This window comes from Vipera berus (assembly GCF_964194415.1).
Source record: "Vipera berus genome assembly, chromosome: 1".
Classification (NCBI taxonomy): domain Eukaryota; kingdom Metazoa; phylum Chordata; class Lepidosauria; order Squamata; family Viperidae; genus Vipera; species Vipera berus.
In genome coordinates, this window is record NC_138202.1 from 27,176,249 (window position 1) to 27,200,680 (window position 24,432).

Sequence of the window (24,432 nt, forward strand, 5' to 3'; positions counted from 1 at the left end):
TGTTGCTCACATACCTGGCGCCCAGCTGTGTGGCAACAGCCCTGCCTGAGCTGCTCGACACCCTCTCAGGGTTGGCGGTGGAGTTCCCCAGGCTTATAGTCCTGGGTGACTTCAACCTGCCATCACTGGGGGGGTCGTCGGAGTTAGCTCGGGAGTTCATGGCTTCCATGACAGCCATGGGCCTGACCCAGGTTATTGAGGGCCCTACTCACGAGGGGGATCATACTCTCGACCTGGTGTTCCTGTCTGGACAGTGGTTGGATGATCTGGGAGGGGGTTCTCCGTCCATCACCCCTCTGTCATGGTCAGATCATCACCTCCTGAGGCTGGTTTTCCGTCATGCCATCCCCCGCCGCTGGGCGGCGGAACCGACCAGGTGGTTCCGCCCCAGGCGCCTAATGGACCCGGATCGGTTCCAGAGGGCGCTTGGGCCGATACCTATCACCCTTACCCACAGCCCAGTCGATGCTCTGGTGGAGGCCTGGGAAACGGCTGCCACCAGGGCACTCGACTGTGTTGTACCCATGCGACCTCTGACTCGGCGCAGATCCCGTTGGGCTCCATGGTTCTCTGTGGAGCTCCGGGAGATGAAGCGTCGGAGACGAGGTCTAGAGAGCGGTTGGAGATCCAGCCGATCCGAATCCGACCGATTGCAGTTAAGAACCTTCATAAGGTCTTATCTTGCGGCGATAAGGACGGCGAAGTCTAACTACTTTGCCGCCCTTATCGCGTCTGCAGATAATCGCCCGGCCGCCCTGTTTAGGGTGACTCGCTCCCTCCTTAACCAGGAGGTGAGGGAGGATCCCTTGCAGGGACGAGCCGAGGAGTTTAGTCATCATCTGACGGACAAAATCGCTCGGATCCGGACCGGCTTGGACTCTGACTGGGCAGAGTCTGATGTGGAGGAATCAGGCGGTCTTGAGCACGTTATCTGGACTGAGTTCGACCCTGTTTCCCCTGATGATGTGGACAGGATCATGGGGAGACTGAGCTCCACCACCTGTTTGTTGGATCCGTGCCCCTCCTGGCTAGCTTATGCGGCTCGGGAGGGAACACGAGGCTGGTTCCATGCAGTGATAACTGCTTCTTTGAAGGAGGGTGTCTTCCCTGCCGCCTTGAAGGAGGCGGTGGTGAGACCCCTCCTCAAGAAGCCTGCTTTGGACCCGGCTGTTTTAAACAACTATCGTCCAGTCTCCAACCTTCGCTTCCTGGCGAAGGTTGTTGAGAGTGTGGTGGCGCATCAGCTCCCTCTGTTCCTGGAGGAAACTGATTATCTGGACCCGTACCAATCGGGCTTCAGGCCCGGACACAGCACGGAGACGGCATTGGTCGCGCTGGTGAATGATCTCTGGAGGGCTAGGGACAGGGGTTGCTCCTCTGTCCTGGTCCTATTAGATCTCTCAGCGGCTTTCGATACCATCGACCATGGTATCCTGCTGCGGCGTCTCAGGGGGTTGGGAGTGGGAGGCACCGTCCTACGGTGGTTCTCCTCCTACCTCCAGGGCCGCTCGCAGTCGGTGTTGACAGGAGGGCAGAGATCCGCCCCGAGGTCTCTCATTTGTGGAGTCCCTCAGGGGTCGGTTCTCTCGCCCCTCCTGTTCAACATCTACATGAAGCCGCTGGGCGAGATCATTCGTGGTTTTGGGGTGGGGTATCACCAGTACGCTGATGATACCCAACTTTTTCTTTCCACCCCGAACCAACCCAGTGATGCCCTCTCCGTGATGTCCCGGTGCCTGGAGGCGGTCCAGGTCTGGATGGGGAGAAACAGGCTTCGTCTCAATCCCGCCAAGACTGAGTGGCTGTGCATATCGGCGTCTCGGGTTAACCAAGTTATTCCACCTCTAATGATGGGGGGTGAGGTGTTACCCCCCGTTGATAGGGCTCGCAACTTGGGCGTCCTCCTGGATTCACGGCTCAATTTTGAAGATCACATAGGAGCCGTGACCAGGGGGGCTTTTGCACAGGTTCGCCTGGTGCGCCAGTTGCGTCCCTATCTGGACCGAGACGCCCTACGCACAGTCACTCATGCGCTTGTGACCTCCCGTTTGGACTACTGTAACGCTCTCTACATGGGGCTGCCCTTGAAGACCACTCGGAGGCTTCAACTGGTGCAGAATGCGGCCGCGCGAGTTGTAATGGGGGTTTCCCGATACTCCCATGTAACACCTCTACTCCGCGAGCTGCATTGGCTTCCGGTTGCCCTCCGGGTGAAATTCAAGGTGCTGGTTATCACCTATAAAGCCCTACATGGCCTGGGTCCGGGTTATTTGAGGGAACACCTGCTGCCGGCATCAAACGCCCTTCGCCCAGTGCGCTCCCACAGGGAGGGTCTGCTCAGGGTTCCGCCGGTGAGAGATTGCCGGCGGGTGACACCCAGGGATAGGGCCTTCTCAGTGGGAGCGCCTGCCCTCTGGAACCAGCTGCCAGTAGAGCTGAGGACTGCTCCCGACCTCCGATCATTCCGCCGGGGCCTGAAGACCTGGCTCTTTGAGCTCTCGGGCCCAGGCTGAGGGGAAAATTTTTAACTGGGGTTTTAATGTACAGGGTGAATTTAATGCTTTTTAAATTGGTTTTAACTTTTGTATGTTTTGATTTTTAATTCCCTGTAAACCGCCCTGAGTCCTCAGGGAAAGGGCGGTATACAAATGCAAATATTAAATTAATTAATTAATTACCTTCCTTCCTATTGATACTGTCAGCACTAATGCTTACACATTAAAACTCCATCAACCTTTATGTTAATCTAAAAGCTATCATTTTATTTCTGCTTTTCTGCTTTGTTTTTAGGATGAAATGGCAAGGAAGGACTACCTCAAGGCACAACAGGCCACCAGGACAGCCAGCAGAGAAACATATGCAAAATCTCATTATGGTCAAAGAATCCCCCCCAAAAAACGTTTGCCTACAGCAAAGCTGTCTCCAAAACTGCCAGTCAAAGTGAGAATGCATTATGTGGGAGCTAGTAGGGGCTAAATCTAGTTCAGGCTGGAATCAGCAGAGGCCATCTGAACTGCATGAAGAGGAGGAATTTGTCCCTTGCTTATTTAGTACAGGTAGTCCTTGGGTTATGACAGCAATTGGGACTGGGATTGCTGTCCCTAAGCAATGTGGTTGTAAAACATGATGTCATGCGACAACATCACTTGGCAACAGCAATCCCACAATCCTGGTTGCCATCATAATTCCAAGACTGTGTGGGGTTTTAAGTGGAATGAGATGGGGAGTCTCGGGCAAGGAGCTCAGGGGGGCTGCCCAGATGTTGGGGCAAGTGGTTGATTGACCATGAGTGAGCACAGCGTGTTTGAGTGGGCACACACGACAGAAAATAGGTGGTTTGGGGGGATGCCATCATAATTTTGAACTGTCACTGAACAAGTGGTTATGTTGAGGACTGGAGAATGCTGTTCTCCCATGTTTGGTGTGTGTGCATGTGTGTGTGCACGCGTGTGCGTGTGCACGCACACATATACACACACACAAAGATATGATCAGTCTATTTTAACAGTGAGACACATAATAACAACAAAAACATCCAGAAAAAACATTTCAAAAAAGTTATAAATTGATTTGCATTTTAATGAGTGAATTTAATCTATCAGCAAGATTTCTGGCTCCCAGGTGTCTTATACAGGTAATGAGCTGAGATTAGGAGCACTCTCTTAGGGAACGCTCCTAATCTCAGTTTGTTACCTATATAAAAGATACTTGTATTTTATACAATCAATCAATCAGATTCCAAACTCCACCATGGCCAAGACCAAAGAGTTGTCCAAGGATGTCAGGGACAAGATTGTAAACCTACATAAGGCTGGAATGGGCTACAAGACTATTGCCAAGCAGGTTGGTGAGAAGGTGACAACGGTGCGATTATTCGCAAATGGAAGAAACACAAAATAACTCAATCTTCCTCAGTCTGGGGCTGCATGCAAGATCTCGTGGAGTTTCCGTGATCATGAGAACTGTGAGGAATCAGTCCAGAACTACACAGGAGGATCTTGTCAATGATCTCAAGGCAGCTGGGACCATAGTCACCAAGAAAACAATTGATAACACTACTCTGTGAAGGATTGAAATCCTGCAGTGCCCGCAAGGTCCCCCTGCTCAAGAAAGCACATGTAGAGACCTGTCTGAAGTTTGCCAATGAACATCTGAATGATTCAGAGGCGAACTGGGTAAAAGTGTTGTGGTCAGATGAGACCAAAATTGAGCTTTTTGGCGTCAACTCAACTTGCTGTGTTTGGAGGAGGAGGAATACTGCCTATGACCCCCAAGAACACCATCCCCACCATCAAACATGTAGGTAGAAACATGCTTTGGGGGTGTTTTTCTGCTAAGGGGACAGAACAACTTCACCGCATCAAAACGACGATGGATGGGGCCATATACCATCAAATCTTGGGTGAGAACCTCCTTCCCTCAGCCAGGGCATTGAAAATAGGTCGTGGATGGATATTCCACCATGACAATGACCCAAAACACAGAGCCAAGACAACAGTGGCTCAAGAAGAAGCACATTAAGGTCCTGGAGTGGCCTAGCCAGCATCCAGGCCATAATCCCATAAAAAATCTCTGGAGGGAGCTGAAGGTTCGAACTGCCAAATGTCAGCTTCAAAACCTTAATGACTTGGAGAGGATCTGCAAAGAGGAGTGGGACAAAATCCCTCCTGAGATGTGTTCAAACCTGGTGGCCAACTACAAGAAGTGTCTGACCTCTGTGATTGCCAACAAGGGTTTTGCCACCAAGTACTGTCATGTTTTGCAAAGGGGTCAAATACTTATTTCACTCATTAAAATGCCAATCTATAATTTTTTTAAAATGTCTTTTTCTGGATTATTATTTTTTTGTAATTCTGTCTCTATCTGTTAAAATGAACCTGTCATTACAATTGTAGACTGATCACTTCTTTGTCAGTGGGCAAATGTACAAAATCAGCAGGGGATCAAATACTTTTTTCCTCTCACTGTATAGTTCACTGCAGGTAATCCTTGACTTACAACCTTTCATTTAGTGACTGTTTGAAGTTACAACAGCAATGAAAAATGTGACTTATGATTGTTTTTCCTACTTATGACCGTTGCAGTATTCCTATGGTCACATAATCAAAATTCAGACGCTTGGCAACTGGCATGTATCTATGATGGCTGCAGTGTCCCACGGTCATTTGAAAAAAGTCATAAGTCACTTTTTTCAGTGCTGTTGTAATTTCAAATGGTCACTAAATGAACTGTTGTAAGTCAAGGACTACAGGTAATCCCCAAGTTACGTGCATTCACTTAACGCTCGTTCGAACTTACGCGATAAGCGTCCCCTAGTGCTTACGAGCAAGTCCCAAAATTACAAATATTGCAGCACCACGGCAGTCATTTGCCCTTACGAGTGACCGCAGAGGCTCTGCAACATTCACTCGTTATTCCCTTCCTCCCCACCCCTGCCCCAGGTCTGTCTAGGCACCAGGCCTTCAATACTTGCCCTGTGAAGATTGAGATCCTTCACTTTATTGGCTGCTCCAGGCCTTTGGTTAGTTTGCAGGGAATGGAGGCCTAAAGTAATGCAAGATCACGCGAGATCGGTGAGGCGAGATCTCATGCTACTGATTTCACGTGATCTCATGGTACTTAGGCCTCTGTTCTCTGCAACAGAGAACGGAAAGGAAGCTGGGGGATGCTTCCACAGGCTCTGGAGGCTGGATTGGAGCATTGGAGGCCTTTTCCAGGCTGCTGCCACCCGGATCTGAGGGGATCGGGCCACCGGAAGGCCACGGAAGCATCCCCCAGCCTCAGATCCAGATGGCAGAGGCCTGGAAAAGGCCTCCGAAGCCCCGATTCAGCCTCTGGAGGCACGTGGAAGCTTCCCCCTGGCCTCAGATCTGGGCAGTAGCAGGAACTGGCAGAGAGGAGACAGATCTTTTGAAGGTGAGTCCGGTGTGGCAGGAAGGGAGGGGGAAGCATGCATCAGTGGGTCAGGGAGGCCTTGGGGGGGGCCTGTTCCATCATTAAGCCCTCCCCACCCTGAGATACCTCATGTTCACTTACGAGCCACGTACGTCTTAACAAGCAAGGGAGTGATCTCATTCGAGGTACGAGATTCACTCCCCCGAGTTTTCGAGTTACGAGTGGAATGGGCAGGCTCCATTACACTTGTAACTCAAGGACTATCTGTACTTGTACTGTAATAAATAAATTTGGCTTTCTATCTCCTAACTCTAGATTTAGGTGGCTGAAATATAAATGATTCTTATTTAACCATCTACCTATCTGTAGTCAAATTTCAGAATGGTTTTTCTTTTATAAGCAGGGTTCTCTGAAAACAAGGTTGGAAGCACAAAATGAAGAGTATCTTTCTCAGGTTTATGGCAGGCCAGTTTACCAAGGTCATAGAAGCACACTGAAGAAATCTCCCTATCTGCGCTTCAATTCTCCACCTCCCAAATCAAAACCTCCACGACCAAAAGTAATAGAAAGTGTTAAAGGCAAGTAGTGTTTTTTCCCCCTTAAAAACAACGTTTTAAACAGCTTGCCTTTCTATTCTAGGATATGCTTTATTCCACCTTGATCTTGTGAAAATTCTGTAGAGTAATATAGCTATTTCTAATAAATAACTTATTCATGGCATTTATTTAATTATCTTTGCCACCAAACATGCATTAAAAATGGATGTGAATATAAAGAAGTAGGAAAATCTCTTTGTTGTTATAGAAATGACTAGTATAACTACTGCTTTGTTTTCCTGAAAATAAGACCGGTTATTATTATTATTTTTTTGCCTCCAAAAGAGGCACCAGATATTATTTTCGGGGGGTGTCTTCCACTCACCTCCAGCACTGACAATCCTGCCCAGCCCACCAATTTCTGTGGCCGAAGGAGCAGCTGCAGTCTGCAGCTCAAAGAATGGCGCTCCGGCCTGCATTTCGCAGTCAGGCCTTTCCAGAAGGCTTCTGCATCCGATAACAGAGCAGTGGATTCAATCCATAGCTCGGTTCTTGGCTGCAGAGGCCTTGCAGAACCGAGCTATGGATTGAATCCATAGCTTGGTTTTCGGCTGCAGTGGCCTTGCAGAAAGGCCTGACTGTGAAATGCAGGCCTGGGGACGCCGCAGAAGAAGTGGCCCGGCAAGGAGAGGCCTGACTACAAGGTAAGTGGGTGTAGGGCCCGTGGGGCAGCTCTACCCCCCACCCCCGCCCAAGTTTGATTTATAGGTGTGTACCTCCCCCAAAACTAGGGCTTATCTTTGGAGTAAGGCTTATATTAGGCCCTCCCCCCAAAAATCAAACTAGGCCTTATTTTCAGGGTAGGTCTTACTTTTGGGGAAACAAGGAATGTAAAAATAAAAATTTGACGTTTGATGCTATTATGTTATTCTACTGCACCAAATGGAGTCGGATGTCAATGACTTTTCTTTCTTTTTTCCCTTTTCTCAACACTTTTCCTTTCCCTTCTCCTTCCCTTATTTTCCTATTTTCTTTTGTATTTTTGTATTTTATATTATAAACTGATAAAAAAGTTAATTAAGAATTAGGAAAATCTCTTGAGACAGCTGTTCTACTGTCTCTTTCAAAGAAGGGCAGTCTTTGATTTCTGTAAAATGGAGGATTTCCTGCCCAAGTAGGTCATAGGAGAGCGTTAGTCCCTCTAACATCCTCCTTCCTGCAGAGATAACTGAGCAAATCAAATGCTAACAGCTGAACGTTTGGGATGCATATGCAGAACCAGCTGACCTGCCTTGCTTGCCTTATGCAAAGGGGCAGGGTTCACAGCTCTGCCTCTTGGACTTCTAAGGAGTGTAAGAAACTGCTTGTGTCACCAGAAGAGACTCTTCCTGGGGTTTTTGTTTTGTTTATTTGGAGAAATTAAAAGGTGGAAACGGAAATGAGACTCCTCTGGTAGTCAAATATTTCCATTCCCACATTTTAAAATCCCTCCATGAGCCAAAATTCCGCAGCTAATTTTTAGTATCAAAATTGCTGAATTTCAATGACCCAATTTGGGGCTGTTTTGGGGAGGAGGTAAGATAACAGTAGGAGCTGTTTGCCTCTGAGGAGGCTCCCATTTCTATCACTACCTTTCATTTTTGAAAGGTAGATGGCAGAGCCGGGGAGGCAGAGATTACGCTACTGAAACTGAGCCAAATTTATCAGCAAGATCTCAGGCTGAGAAACTGCAGCTGGGGGCTAGGAGAGGGTTGCAGGTTGCTACAAGAGCCCCATATCTGCTCGGACACCAGCCAAATCTATTCCAAAAGCTTTTGTGTGTTTACAAAAATATTTTGGTTCATTTATCATACTAAACTATACTGTGGTTTATTTGTTTAACTTTGCATGTGGCTTGAACACAGGATTAGGATTTATAAACTACAGTGGTACCGTGGTACTCAACTGCTTTGAAACTCATCAAATTTGGTACTTAGTGCATTTTGACGTGGAAATTTTGTCCAGGGACTCATTGGTACCGGTTGTTGGCTGTTTTGTGGCTCACTATATTATTCCTTATGGGAAAAATTGTTTGGCACTCATCGTTTTTGGTACTCATCACACCTGCCAGAACCAATTAACGATGAGTACCGAGGTACCACTCTAGTTTATAGGGTAGGGTGCTCTGTTAATAGCACAGTTGTGATTTCTTAAATAAACTGTGGCTTACTTTAGAATTGTTTTTGCATAGTGTGTGAATACATAATCTAATTTCACCAGGTACAAAAGTAAAATCTATCAGGACACAGACCAGCCCCCATCTGGACAATAAAGTTATCATTCCTAAGAAGGCAGAATCAGTGTCTGCTTTTCACCAGGAACTGCAGTATCTTTTCAGCCCAACAAAAGAGATTTGTGAAGTATCTGGTCCTCTTGAAGGTCATCTCATTCCAATGGCAATCCCATTAGGTATGAATTAAAAAGTGTCCTAAATTACCCAAGCAGCTCTTGTTTAGCAAAAAGCAGGTCAGGTAACTGTGGAGATTTAGTGTTTTCTTCCGATTATCTTTAATGCCAAGATAAGTCTTAATTTGATACATCTCAGAGTCACTCTATGAGGGATTTGGGCAGTCTCCAGACTAAGATAGATAGATAGATAGATAGATAGATAGATAGATAGATAGATAGATAGATAGATAGATAGATAGATAGATAGATAGATAGATAGATAGACAGGCAGGCAGGCAGGCAGGCAGGCAGGCAGGCAGGCAGGCAGGCAGGCAGGCAGGCAGATAGAATGTCTGTTATTAAAGTTTGAGGTTCCCACAAATGAGGGGAAAACTCATGACTCCGATTTGAAACATGAAATAGAATTGTGTTCTTAATCTCCAGATATCTATCTCCTGATACCTCAGATTTCGTTAGCCTGGTAAGTTAAGAGAAGCTGAGGGACTGAAGTTTGAAGAATTTGAGCCATCTTTTTACTGAAATGATTGACCTGCCTTAAAATATATGCATGGGTCAGTAGACCTCTCTAGGGCAGCATCCAGTTTGCAGTATTGACTGATGAGATATCTCTGAGAGAAGGTGATAAGCAGATCATGAAGGAATCAGCCCTCTTCTGTGGTACTCTCTGAATGTTACTTAATTTACCCCTCATACGTATAGCCATTGATCAAGCAGGAGAATTGAATAGATAAGCTCCAAGGTATTTTCTGATTTTTGACCATAAATTCTGATTTATGACTTTTCCTCCATGAACAAGAGAATATGCTTTACTTCTGTATACCGAGCTGCAATTTTTCAATCTGTTTTGAATTTCCCATAATAATTTTTTCTTTAGATTATCTTTTTGTCAGATTCATCATTTTTTTAATTTTAGCTTTGCCTATAGTTTTGTGCCTGGTTAGAATCCATTCAAGGTAATTTTCATTGCTTTCTTTTGTTTTGAACTTTCATAGGGCAAAAACAGATGAATCTCATCTCACCTCAGCCTTCCGAAATAAATATAGGTGAATTCCATCCTGTTACTGTGACAACTTCTGTTCTTCCCCCTTCCTCTCCCCCACCACGAAAGTCAAAGGTGAACAAGCCCAATGTCACAATAATAGAAATGAAGTCAGAGAAAAAGGATCCTCCCAAACTAACTATGCAGGTATGGAGTAAAGAATAAGAAATATTGAGTGGCTTAATAGTCCCTTTGAAAAAAAGCATCTTCCTCTGTTTCCAGCCCTCTCTGGTAAAAGAGCACAGTGCCCAATTTTGCATTTGGAAACCACAGAAAGAGCGCACTATGAATAGCAATTTTTGAAAGGGATATTGTAAGGGGGAGTGTAGGTGGGAACATTCATAAAATCAAATTAAGCTGACTTAGCTGAGATATTCTTAGTCTCTTCTGTTATTTAAACAGTTGTGTTTTCTAATACATATAATAGTCTTCTGAAGTCACACTTTAGAGTTACTGGACGTCTGTTAATAGACTGATAATTTATCAGATAATTAGTAATTTTTAGTGCTGGAATTGGCATGAGGGCAGATTCTAACCTCTGAAGAACAGAAATACCACAACTGCGTTTGCTTAAATTTAAATTGATTGATTGTTTTTTTTAAGAAAACTCCCTTTATAAATAAATGTCCCTTAGGTTACTTAAGATGGGATGGTTCCCTTTTTTTTGTCGAGCAAATATTGCATCAAGAGCTCAACCTTGAGAGATGTCATCATCCTTTTTCATTCAGTTGTTGCTTCTGGAGAATATAGAACAAACAAACAAACCCTTTATAATCTCCCCAGAGTTTCCTTCCTGCCACCTTTGCCACGGGAGGGCGGTGTGATTTTATGCTTGCAAACAACATAGAATCCTTGGATGAAGAGGAGAGGGAGCAGTGTTAGCTTGGCAGTTGGGACTTCTGGCATGCTGATTGAGAAATTCTGGGAATGAAGTCCACATATTTTACAATTGCTAACTTTGGAAAACTTAGAAGACTTAGAAGTTGTGATTTGGATACAGTTTCCTCTCCTAAGAAACATAAAGCTTATATTAGGTGGTTTCTCTTAGTTTTCATTTTTAGCCATTTAGAGAGTCCTTCAGTTTAAAAAAAAGTTTTAAAAGCTGTTAAACATTAAAAAAGATATTCAATTTTTTTAAGAAGATATCTTATTAAGCTATGTTTTTGTGCACGTAATATGTTATTTTGCCCTCAAGTTATTTGCTTTTTATAACAGTGTCAGCCTGATTGATGTCCATCCCATTTTCAGCGTACCAGAACAATTGTACTCTTTGCTTTTAAAAGTAGCTTGTTAAAATTAATTAATACTTAGTCTTATTGATAGTGGCTAGACAGTTTTCCCTTTCAGCAGAGAAAACCGCAGCTTGAAGTTTCTTCTCTAAAATAAAAATAGCTGCAGCTGTCGGGTTGGTGTTGAAAGACCTTTCCCATTTGGCTATTTTCCTTTCTCCTTTCTTTATTCTGGGTACAGTCTGCCTTGGAGAAGGTATTAATGATACTGACATCCCTACTTTCTGTCTAAAGTACAGGTAGTCCTCGACTTACAACAGTTTATTTAATGACCATTCAAAGGTATAACAGCAGTGGAAAAAGTGACCTTTGCAGCATCCCCATGATTACGTGATGAAAATTCAGATGCTTGGCAACTGGTTAATAATTATAATTGTTTTAGCATCTTAGGGTCATGTGATTACCTTTTGCAACCTTCTGGCAAGCAGGTCAATGGGGAAGCCAGATTCACTTAGCAGCCAGGTTACTAACTTAACAACTGCAGTGATTCACTTAACAACTGTGGCAAGAAAGGTCGTAAAATGGGGCAAAACTCATTTAGCAAATGTCTCACTTAACAACAGAAATGTTGGTCATACGTTGAGGACTATCTGTATTAATAAATTATCAGCTATTTGTAATTTTTGTATCCATTGCCACAAGCTTTGCATGTGGCCTAGAATGATACAAGGTGTGATTGAGATGTGGCTTGTATCCACTTCAGAAATGAAAATCTCAGTGTATGATATTTCTTTGCAGACACTACCTAATATTGATATTGATAGCATCTCAAGTGACACTACAAATGAAAACCAGGTGTCTTTACTACGTAGTCCTACAAAGGCACCAATACAGGTATTTGTTGGTTTCTAATAAGGTATCTGTTGATTTTCAATAGTATCTAGTTTCTAATGCTAATTTCCAATAGTATCTTTGTCTAATATTGTGAAAGGGTTGTTGCTGAAGAGAGAATTTAACATTTATTTAATAAGGTTCACGGGATTAATTTTGTATAAGGAAAGCCTTTCTGTATAATGGTATGGCCTAGCTTGAAAGACCCAGGTGGTTACTGATTGATGTTGAGTATTTAATAAAAACAGCCATATGAAGAGCTATCCTGAATACAATTACATAATTGTAAACTAAGTCTTTTCTTTTAGACAGAAATGGTTTCAATAATAAATGTTACTCTCACATTCTCCAGAATTGATCTGTAATTCTAATTGTTGCTTCTGCAGAACAAATAATTTTTTAAAAACCCCTCTCTTGCCATGTGATAAACAAACACATTTAAAATAAAAGCTGTGAAAAACACTATTATATTCAGGGAAAATATGGATTCATTACAGAAAATATGTATTCATTTATTGTAACATTTTTCTTGTTTTTATTTTCATGCAGGAGTTCTACTTTCTACTGTCATTTTTTATTTCCATTTCTTTCATTTTCTTCTATGCACATTCATCACCTTATTAAAAATAGTGTGTCTTATATTAGAATTTCTCTTCATCCTATAAACCTTCACTAGTTCTCTCAGCTCTTCATCGTAAATAATGTTCAATTATGCATTTACATGTATTTCCTTTCCATGTGTATTCATGAATAATGCTTAAATCTTTATTAAAACAAACAAAACTTTTTCTAAGCAACCAGTTAGTATTCTCATTGGTCTTCATGTGGCCAAATCACTTTTTTTTTATGCTCTCATCCTGTTCCCATGCATAGATTCATGTCACATACCTGATTTTTCCCCCCCTAATATCACATTCTTTCATTTTCTACTACTGTATTTTTGTAGCTAAATTTGAGAGATATCTTAAATCTGTCTTTTATGTAGCCCACTTCAGAAGACAGCCTTCTTCAGGATGAAGAGCTGAAACTTCCAGGTGCTAACTTTATTGATGCTACTGATATTACTCAGGTCAGTTTTATGATACTCTATCTTGCAATATAGAAAAGTAGCTTAACCTTTTTAAACACTGCTGTTCTTAACCATTGCAGCTTTTTGGCTTTTCTTTATAATAGGCTATTAAATGCATGATAGCCTATTATAACAGAAACAAATCAAATTGTGTGCTTCTATTGTGTTTATGCTTAAAATGACAGGATCATCATTGATTGGTGCTGACAGTCTGGTAATGGAGGCAGATGGGGGTTTTCTGTCTAACTTCATCATCATCATGCTACCTTAAATTCCTAGAGAAAAAGCAGGTTATGAGTTAAATGTGTAATATTTCTCTATTTTTATAGGAAGCAATAACTTCCTACAAATTTTCCTAGTGAAAATCCTTTTTTACTTAAATGCCTTTACTTAGTCATTTAGTATCAGCTTAATGCAAAAAAGCAGCTTATGAAATAACATTAAAAGAGACAAAGACATCAATTTGTAAGATGTGAAAGAAATTTCTGCCTTCTTCCCCATATCTTTGGGAATTACAAACCTTTCAAAATCATTCTAGCTTAGGCACCTTTGGCTTGTATTTCCATAAATGACAAGCTGGATAATACAGATGAGTTAGTTTTAATCTGAAATTCTACTTACTGATATTTGAAAATGTAAAAATACTTAAGGCATTAAGAAGCATTTTCCTAACAGGTTTTTCAAAGTACAAGCATGCAAGTGTCTGTGAAATGTTTAGCAGCCTATTTACATCATGTTAAAAAGAATATATGAGTGAAGAATAATATTATCTTGTCCTAATTGCGTAATGTATTCCTTGTAATGCACCTTAATGCTGGTTTTGTTCTTTCACTGGTCTTAACTTTATTTGTTCCCATTGCTATTTGTTTTGTAGTCTAATTTGTATGCTTATTTTATTTATTTATTTATTCGGTATTTGTAATTTGTATGCTACCTTCTGTGAGGAGGCATGCAACTTCACATAGGTAATTGGGGTGCCATCACATCAGTAAAGTATGGTATCACTAAAACAAACAAGTAATCGCACAACTTTTTAGTTTTTAAGCTTTTGACCTCTCAATATGAATATTAACTTGAAACTCTTTCTCGATTGCTGGAATGCCTCCATCTGCCCAGATCAAACTAGTACTGGTCATCCAGGATGTGACCCTAGAGCCGTGGTGGCGAACCTATGGCACGCATGCCACAGGTGGCACGCAGAGCCCTCTCTGGGCACGTGTGCCATTGCCCCAGTCCTAGGCCTTCAGCTGGGTTTTATAAAACCATTTCAATTTAGGCCTCCGCTCCCGTATGAAAAAAAAAAGGTTCAATCAATCAATTTCAACTTCTCACAGGGGAAAAGAAAGATCTTGCAAAGTTGGAATTGATTGATTGAACTTTTTAGTCCCACCACAGCCACAGCCACCCAATGGGCCACGCACACCCAATGGGCCATGCCCACCCATTGGCCACACCCACCCAGCACCCGACGATACATAAGTGGGTTTTGGGTTGTAGTTTGGGCACTCGGTCTCTAAAAGGTTCGTCATCAATGCTCTAGAAAGTATCTAAAATCTGAATAAGCTCTGCTGCTTTTTTCAGTCTGGATTTTTTATATTCACTCTATTGTTAGGAGCTGTGGTGGTGCAGTGGTTAGAATACAGTATTGCAGGCTGTCTCTGCCCACAGGCAGAAGTTCGATCCTGACCGCCTCAAGTGTGACTCAGCCTTCCATTCTTCTGAGATCTGTAAAATGAGGACCCAGATTGTTGAGGGCAATATCCTGACACTATGAACTGCTCAGAAAGTGCTGTAAAGCCTAAGTTTAAGAGCTATTGCTATTAATGTGGTAAATAGATGTACTGAATTCAAAAGCAATTATTACTGTGAATGTATGTTGAATGTTGTTTGGCTTTGTTGCCATCAGGAAGAAGGAGATGATGATAGGATGTCACAATTCTCTGAACCACTCCTACACTTCAGCAGACAAGGAGACATCAGCTCTCCAAAATATAATGGGCCTCCATTTCCTCCAGTGGCTCCAGCACCCCAGGTTTCAGCCGATATTCTTGATGAAATAATAGGAAAACGAGAGACCTTGGAAAACAAATTGGTTAGTTGGTGAGTTCTCAATGACCATGAAATGGTGATCATTATGTTTCAATCCCATTCATGCTTTATAATGCTTATTGGATATTTCATGATGTGTATAGGTAGTCCTTGACTTACAATCACAATTGTGACTTGAACATCTGTCATTATGACCAGTGATGCAGTTGCAAATCGTGTTTGATTTTACAATTTTTTTTGCTCCAATTGTTAAGTGAATCATGTGGTTATTAAGCTAATCTGACTTTCCCCATTCCCTTTGCTTGTCAAGAGCCCCTGGGACACTGATGATTTTAAGTGCAAGGGCTGGATGTAGGTCACTTTTTTTCAATACTGTCGTAACTTTGAACCGACATTAAACAAATGGTTGTTAAGTCCAGGATTACCTGTAGTCAATTCATATAGTCAGAAAAATATCTCAGAATAGATTTCATCATCAGTGACAATAAGAGGACGAAGGTACTTAAGAGAGCACATTATGCAGCGCTGATAGAAAATGAAGTGTTAAAGGGGCAGATAGATAGGTAGATAAAAGCAGAAGAAGTTGACAGTGAAGCATTTGAAAGGCAAAAAGAGGAATTATTTATATGAGAAAATCTTAAGCCCATGAACTAACATTACTTAACTTAGCTATTTGTATTCAATATGCTGAACTGCTTAATTACAATCAGATACTGATAATGATAATAATGTTATAACAACAGCAACAACAACAACAACAATAATATAAAGTTGGATGGGACCTTGGAGGTCATCTAGTCCAACCCCATGCTCAGGCAGGAAACCCTATACCATTTCAGACAAATGGTTGTCCAGTCTCTTCTTAAAAACTTCCAGTGTTGGAGCATTCGCCGCTTCCGGAAGCAGGTTGTTCCACTGATTAATTGTTCTAACTGTCAGGAAATTTCTCCTTAGTTCTAGGTTGCTTCTCTCCTTGCTTAGTTTCCATCCATTGCTTCTTGTCCTGCCTTCGGGCGCTTTGGAGAATAGCTTGACTCCCTCTTCTTTGTGGCAGCCCCTGAGATATTGGAACACTGCTATCATGTCACCCCTTACTCTTCTCTTCATTAAACTAGACATACCCAATTCCAGCAGCCGTTCCTTATATGTTTTTATTATTCCATCAGGGTAGAACAAGAAGTAATGGCCCGAGTTATCAGTGGAATGTATCCAGCTCAGAAAGAGGTGATTCGCAACTTAAGCTCACCAGAGAGTGAAGAGAGCCAAGCAGTGTCCTCTGACATTGGTAAGTAAAAAAACAGCTGTCTCATCCTGGTTAAAGAAGAAGAGCGGGGGGGGGGGCAGACTTTTACAGAAGAAGTCCAGGAAAGGGATTCGTATAGTGAATTTGATCAGTGAATAGTCCTGTATTTGCTGAATCTGATAAACTGGATTATTTTCATCAATTCACCTAGTTCTAGGCCGTTTTTTAAAGCATGTGCTGTGGCCTCCAACACATTCCCTCCCTCGTGTTTGTTTCTGGAGCAATAACAAACATGCTCCAAACAACCCAACATAATCAAACATATTTATGCATTATATTTTCAGATCATGTTCTCTCTTAGGAAATGAAGAATGTACTCACATTAACATACATAAATACTGTAGTCATATAACAGAAGCATAAACATGCCTTTGTTATTTCCCAGCAGGAAATTTTAAAAAATTCACTTTGTCAAGAATTGCAGAGGACAGATATTGGGTGGTCCTGGTTTAGTATCAAGAGAATCTGATCAACTTCCACATCATTTTCTAGCCAGATTCATATACTGGCCTTGGAAAGACATAAATAGTGTAAGACTGGGGAAGATAAGATGCTAAGTCAGACCACTGATCCACCTCGTCCTAGTCTAAACTCCCCAAAACGTGCACGATGTTTTGGCCACTCAAAACGGTACATGGCAGAACATACAGTTACTATTTATCTAAAGACTTCCCACTGACAAAAGTTCCCACCTGGGCTTAGCAACCAATTATTAATATCCTGATACCTCACCCTAACTTTTTTGCTGAATTTGACAGAAGGTATAGACACGGTTCAACTAATTATTGCTGATGAGCATGAAGGCATTCATGGAAGAGTTATTGCTCATAGCAATATATTGATGTCATAAGCTTTTATATATTCTCAAAGGTTGAAACTGGAAACGTTTTCCTTCCTGTCTTCTGAATTAACAAATATTGGCTATAACACTTTGTGACGTTGAAGTCAGATCCTTGTTTGTTATTTTTATACACACACACACACACACAATATACATATATATGTACATACATGTACACACACAATCTTTAGTGTAGGAATTTCTAGTTTGTGCCTCATCAACCTCAATTCTTAAGTTTATTCCTGTTTTTTTTTTCTGATTAGCAATATTTTCCCATATATCAAGGGGGAGCTCTTCCAGGCCTATCTGGAGCTGCTGTAGTTTGAAACTGAATATTTCTGCATATAAAGCAGGTGGTCAGCCACTGAGATATAATCTTATTCAAAGAATGTACTCTCCCTAATGAATCTTACCCATTCTTGAGATATTTATCTTAATTTAACTTTTACAGGGAGCAAGACAATCATTATGCAATATTCACTAGTTCTAATTTCATAATTTTAGTTCCTCACAGAAGCTTAGACTATATTGACAGATATATTTCATGAGTTTGTTCCTTCTTAAAACTCACCTAACCGCAATCTTAATTGTCTCTTTTGGTAGCAAATTCCAGAAATTAACTCTATATTATTAAAGAAATACGTTCAGAACAGATTTTAACCAAGATAATACATTTTACTTAGTGCCCCTCAAATTCTGTTTGATAAGCATTTTTCCCCTTTCAAAATACAAAACTTGACTTCAATAATCATGTATATCTTTATTGTGATTTTTTTTTCTTCTGTTCAGTCATGTCAGATTCTCGGAGACAGCATGGACAAATCCCTGCTGATATCATGGCAAGATTTTTCAGACATGTTTTGCCATTGTCTCTTTCCTAGGGCTAGCACAAAGTGACTGGCCCAAGGTCATCCAGATCTTTGTGCCTCAGCTGGTACTAGAACTCCCAATTTCCTGGTTTCTAGCTTAATGCCTTAACCACTACATCAAGCTGGCTCTCATTATGAAATATAAGAAATAATAAACTGTGGGATATTAAATGTTTATATGGGCTAGTCATCTAAAACCTACAAATTAAGCATTGAAGAAAAAAGGAACCACATTTAAACAGAAGGGCATACACATATGCATAAGGGGGAATGGGGTATCATTCCATTCCATTCCTTGTATTGTATCTCATATCATTCCTAACAATTCCCTGGCTCATGATCAGCTTTGGGATAGCAGAGAATAGAAACAACTGACAATCAGGAATATAGTTCAAAGTTCTTCATATCCAAATCTTATTATGTACAACTTTAAACTTGAATTTCTGCCTGTGTTCTGATCCATCTTCAGTTGAAGCAGCAGGCACTGAAGGGTTTCAGCTATTTGTTGATGCTGGCATCCCAGTAGATTCTGAAATGATAAGGCATTTTGTTAATGAAGCACTTGCTGAGAGAGTAGCTGTAATGCTGGGTAACAGAGAAAGTGAAAAAGCTACACTGGCTTCAGTCATTTCTTCAAGTGTGCCACAGTTGCCAGAAAAGGTAAGTTGTTTTCTTCTGTACTTAGTTGGAGAGTAACAGAAGTAATTATTTAAACTTATTGGCTGCTATTTAAATGGTTTAAACCAGGGGTCTTCAAACTTGGCCCTTTTATGACTTGTGGACTTCCATCTCCCAGAATTCTTCAGCCAGGCTGATTTAAACTACAGTTCGACCTTGACTTACAAGCATTAATTTAGTGACCATTCAGAGTTACAACAGCACTAAAAAAAGTGACTTATGACCAGTTTTCAGGCTTGTGACCCATGGTCACATGATTAAAGTTTGGGTGCTTGGCAACTGGCATGTATATACGACAGCTGCACTGTCCCAGGGTGATGTGATTGTCATTTGTGACCTTACCAACCAGCTTCTGACAAGCAAAGTCAATGGGGCAAGATAGATTCACTTAACAACTGCAATGGTTCGCTTAACTGTGCAAAAATGATTGTAAAATGGAGCAGAACCCATTTAACAACTGTCTTGCTTAGCAACAGAAATTTTGGACTCAGTTGTGGTTGTAAGTTGAGGACAACCTGTAATTGGCAGCCCGGGCAGTTGCTTCAACAAGGCATGAGCATCCATATGCCACATTCAGCCATCTGATTGACACCTCTTGCATCAGCTGTAGCTTCTAGACCAAACAGAGTAGTAGCTCTTGTTAAAGTGTATTATAATTATCTCACATTTTCTGTGCGTTAGCAACTATAGTAAGGATCCTGGAATGACCACACTTGCAATATCAACCAAATCGGCCAATAAGCATTCCTAACTGGAAGTCATTTGGGCTTCCAATGTAGATGTCCCTAGGTGCATTCCTGACCCAGGTATCTCTTTCTTTCCAACGAATGTAAATTTCCCAGTCTCAAACCCAGAAAATCATTGTCTTCTTGGGATTCAGTCTCAATATAGTAGACTTCATCCACCTCATACAGTCACTACTCCAGGACATGCATGGCCTCTCCTGATTCAGGTATTACCTAGTAGCGATGAAGGTCATCTGCCTGTTGGTGATACCTGCCTCCAAAACCTTGTATAACCATCCCCAGTGGTTTCATATAGATAATAAATAGCTTTGGGGGTAGAATACTGCCTTGTGTCACTGCACAAGTATAGCTGGCAAAATGTATAGAAATAGTCATCCAGCACCACAAGGGATGCTTAGAATCACCTGAATCAGTGGCCATTCTGTTTCTCCATAGGGCTTTGAGAAGATCACTGGCTTTGTGTATGCTTTTGGTTAGACAGTGGCTTGGACAGCAAACAAAGATTGTTTTAATCTTCTTATTCTGGGCATATAAAATTCCAGAATGAAGTCTTAGTTTGAAGGCAGATCTTGGCTTGCTTTTAATATGACATTTTATATTTGTACTCCAAATCCAGAATTATTTCTTCTTTGGTTTTGTATCCAGACCGAAGGCTCTAATGCATTAAATTAACGTTGTCATTGACTAGTAAAATATTTGTGCTTTAATAAGCTTTCCCTTCTTGGAATAGTAAGCATTAGACCTTTTTAACTGAAGATTATTAATTGATTGGCTACATAAATTTCAGTCAAAATTTAATGCTTTAGCAGAGATGAGTTAAATGCAATAGAAATGAGGATGGTTTCAATAGTTTTAGTATTTTTATTATTTGTGTGTATTTTTCCATTTCAGGAAACCATATTACCTACTCCACTGGTCACACCTGAATCCACCCCACCTCAGTCACCATCACCTGTAAAAGAATCCTTTACCTTAAAAACCCCAGAGTCATCTGTGTCTATTAATGAGATGGATGAAGATGTGGGTGATCAAAAAATGATGGGTGAAATAGGTAAAAATACATATAAATTGTGATTTATATGTAACCATCTTTGTTTTGGAACTTGCTTCTTTTTTCTTTTGAAGAGCTTTCTTATTAGCAAGGTTTCATGTTGTTTTCCTCAAAAAAAGCATAGTTTTAATTACTCAAAGTACACTGGAACAAAGTAGTAACATGTTCATCCAGATGCTCCATTCAGCCACCTGGTTGCCACACCTTGCACCAGCTGTAACTTCCAGACCAAGCACAATAGCAGCTTTACCTAAAGTATACTATAATAATCAGACATGATCTTTTCACTGACAACTGTAATAAGGATCCAGGGATGACCATACTCAGAATATCAACCAGAAGTTGGCAATAGGTAATCTGTTTTCATCCAGTTTTCTTCTGTGCAAATTCACATTATATCATGCAATATACTTGTGTGTTTGAGAACTGAGCTTAAGTAATTTTTTGTCCCCACCTGCAATTTCCTAGAAGCCCAACTAACACCCAGTAGTTTTGCATAGGAACTTTGGTTGATTTGAAAAGGGAAGAGGGCTCCAGCAGGATGGGCTAACTCCATGGATTCCTTCTCTGTGACTCAGGGCACTAGCAAAAAGAACTTTGCTTGTGTGCTGCACAGAGTTTCACTAGCAAAAGGAGCAGCATTTCTCTCAGAGTTCCTGCTTGCATCCCACCTCTTTCCTTTCCTGTAAAAGTCGAGACACGTAATGTTGGGTATCAAAAACTGTGGTATGTGTGACAGCTTATAAACTTCTTATAAAGAAGTTAGCAAGCCCTTTTCTTTTTTTTATAATCAAATGAAAGAAACCGAGGCTTGAATCTGATTCTAACTTTCCTTAATTTTCCCATCCTCTTCATTTCCTTCTACATTCGTTTGAATGATCCTCTCTGTGAAAAGCTTAGGATTACTATAACTTTAATGCAAATAAACATAATAACCTGAAAGAATTTTCAGAGAAAGGAGAATGGTTGCTGGCTATAGGGCTAGGTTCTTCTCTCTGCATTAAAAAAAATGGATAACGATATAATCTGACCTTGCATTCCTTCTCTCATTTCCCCCCAATTCATGCAGGGTCTGAGGCAATAGTTGTCGGTCCGGTACATACACCTGTCGTTACCCCTACAGCAACACCCATAGTAGCCTCACCAAGCCCTCCTATATCAGACCGTACCCTGGACACAGGAATGATGAAAAGACAAACCCCTCCCAATGCATGGGGAGATACAGAACTTCCTTTGGAAGAAGAAAAGCCCAGTCCACAGAGTGAAGAAGATTATGATCCAACAGCTGTGTGAGTCCTCCCCAAATGATATAAGTTGATGACTCTTGTAGTCTTCAACTGCCAGAATAAGATACAGCCAAAAGAAAAGTAATACAAAACTAGTTTTTATGCCAAGTTGAAATTGTCTTTCTGGCATTTCTACTTAGCCAAGTGGAATGCAAAGAGGCTATTTATATTTTGGAATGGATTGAGCTTTGCATCGTATTATAGCATGCTCATCTCTGTGCTGCATTTACTTCAATGCTAGCCCCCAAAAGCTATGATGAATTTTAAAAAATAGTAGGCCCTATGCTATTCTCTTCAGTGAACTGGCAATGTTTTAAAAAAAATCCAAAGGAAGTGTGTGTGTTTGTGTATGTGTATATGTGTGTATATATGTATATATAGTGTGTGTGTGTGTGTGTGTGTGTGTGTGTGTATACTGCTCAAAAAAATAAAGGGAACACTTAAACAACACAATGTACTGTATTTAATAGTAGGATGTCTTATCTTGTGTTCCCTTTATTTTTTTGAGCTCTGTGTGTGTGTGTGTGTGTGTGTGTGTGTGTATCAGGGTTTAATGGTGACATTCTTGGTGCTCTCTGAGTTATTGTTTGTTTGCAGATGTTTCATTACCCTACTAGGTCATATCTTCAGTATGCATGAATGTGGGGTTTTCTCCCCCCACATTATATACTATAGCTTTCCCTGCCAGGGTTTTTTGAGCTGTTGTTTTCTCCTTGGCAGTTCCTTGATTAGGATATTGTTGTCTGCTTGTCTGACAATAATCCTAACTAATCTGGATGTTGATTGCTGGAGAGAATATGTTCTGGTCTTATTGTTTCCTTCTTAGTTTTGTTTTTAGTTGTCTCTTTTGACTGGTGTGTAAAGTTGTTTTATTTCTCTGTTTCTGTTGATGACCAATTTGTCTAAATTTATTTATTTATTTATTGATGGGATTTATATCCCGCCCTATCTCCCGAAGGACTCAGGGCGGCTAACAGCAAAACATATAATAAGTACAGAGATCAAGATAGAAATAAAATTGAGAACATCTGTGCAATAAATTAAATTAGAGAATTTAAGAGATAAATTAAAAATACTAAATATAAATTAAATAAAATGCCTGTCAGTCTAGGTCGGCCTGGTGGAACAGGAGTGTTTTGAGGCCGCGGCGAAAGGATTGGAGGTTTTGGGCCATCCGAAGCTCAGGGGGGAGCTGATTCCATAGGGCTGGCGCTCCCACAGAGAAGGCCCTCCCCCTGGGGGTCGCCAGTCGACATTGCCTAGCTGACGGTACCCTGAGGAGGCCTTCTCTGTGCGAGCGTACTGGACGATGGGGATTTGTTCCCGGCAGCAGATGGTCCTGCAAGTATCCCGGACCTAAGCCATGTAGGGCTTTAAAGGTAAGTACCAGCACTTTAAATCTCACCCGGAGGGCAACTGGTAGCCAATGCAGCTCACGCAGGAGTGGTGTAATATGGGAGTATCGGGGAGCTCCCATCACAACCCGTGCAGCTGCATTCTGCACCAGCTGAAGCCTCCGGGTGGTCTTCAAGGGCAGCCCCATGTAGAGAGCATTACAGTAATCAATACGGGAGGTAACGAGTGCGTTAAATGCCAAGCTTCCAGGAATTTTATAGTGTTTTTTTGGATTTAGCTTGGTCTAGGATGCTCACAGTTTTACAGTCGAAGCTGGCTGAGTCTGTCCCTGTGTTGAGAGATTTTCATTGTGTCTTCTGGCTGCTGGTTGGTTTTCTGCTAGTCTTCTGCCTGTCTGTCCTATGTAGTGGCTGGAGCAGACCTTACACTGTAGTGCTGTAAGTGATTCCTGTTTTTTCTTCCTGGATTCCTTGGTAGCATGTTGCTTTCTTCTTCCCTTGCGAGTTTTATTCTTCTGAAGATGTTGTTGATTAATGTGTCTTCTCCAGTTGTTCCTTTGTTATTATGGCAAAGGTGATGAAGCTGTTGTGTACATAAAAGAGCCATAATTTTGGTTTTATGTGTGTGAGGGCCATAGTTTATGCACACTGCATAGCAGTCTCTGCTACGAGTCCCATGGATCTTCCTCTGATTTGTTGGTATATTTGTCCAAACAAACTGAAAGGTAGTGGCAGAAATTGATGTAGTCCATGATTCTGGATATTTTGATTGTAGTGTATTTGGCTAGATCAGGTCAGTGGTATAGTACTACAGCCATGGATTCTTTTGCTAGTTCTGTATCTATGAATATAAAACATGCTGTGGCTTTGAGTGAAACCACAATTTCATTTTCTATTTTTAGTCCCTCTAATGACAGCAGTCCCCAACCTTTGCTGCTTGGTAACCTGGCGGGGGAGGGGGGAGGGGAACCAAGTCGCGCAAGTGGGCTGGCGCATGCACACATATAGCTCACCTGGTGTGAGCAGTGGGCCAGTACGCATGCGTGTGCATGCACAGAACAACTTGTGCAAGTTGAGCTGTGTGCGCATGTGCATGTGCTCTGGCCTGCCGCTTGCACAAATCGAGCTGTACCTGTGCACATGCATG

At 41.7% G+C, this 24,432-nt stretch overlaps 1 protein-coding gene across 5 annotated transcripts in view; it reads left to right on the forward strand.

The window, feature by feature from the left end:
* KIAA0586 overlaps nucleotides 1–24,432 on the forward strand; it is a 95,269-nt gene that overhangs the window by 23,889 nt on the left and 46,948 nt on the right. For 4 of the 5 annotated variants that reach the window (XM_081313156.1, XM_081313157.1, XM_081313154.1 and 1 more), the window contains exons 16-26: nucleotides 2,791–2,940; nucleotides 6,296–6,473; nucleotides 8,691–8,879; nucleotides 9,872–10,065; nucleotides 11,946–12,041; nucleotides 13,024–13,107; nucleotides 15,014–15,207; nucleotides 16,323–16,441; nucleotides 18,639–18,829; nucleotides 20,485–20,644; nucleotides 21,714–21,933. In XM_081313156.1, coding sequence (XP_081169282.1) covers nucleotides 2,791–2,940; nucleotides 6,296–6,473; nucleotides 8,691–8,879; nucleotides 9,872–10,065; nucleotides 11,946–12,041; nucleotides 13,024–13,107; nucleotides 15,014–15,207; nucleotides 16,323–16,441; nucleotides 18,639–18,829; nucleotides 20,485–20,644; nucleotides 21,714–21,933 — 1,775 coding nt within the window. The remainder of the gene's footprint in view (nucleotides 1–2,790; nucleotides 2,941–6,295; nucleotides 6,474–8,690; nucleotides 8,880–9,871; nucleotides 10,066–11,945; nucleotides 12,042–13,023; nucleotides 13,108–15,013; nucleotides 15,208–16,322; nucleotides 16,442–18,638; nucleotides 18,830–20,484; nucleotides 20,645–21,713; nucleotides 21,934–24,432) is intronic. The other variant, XM_081313155.1, reaches the window with a different exon arrangement.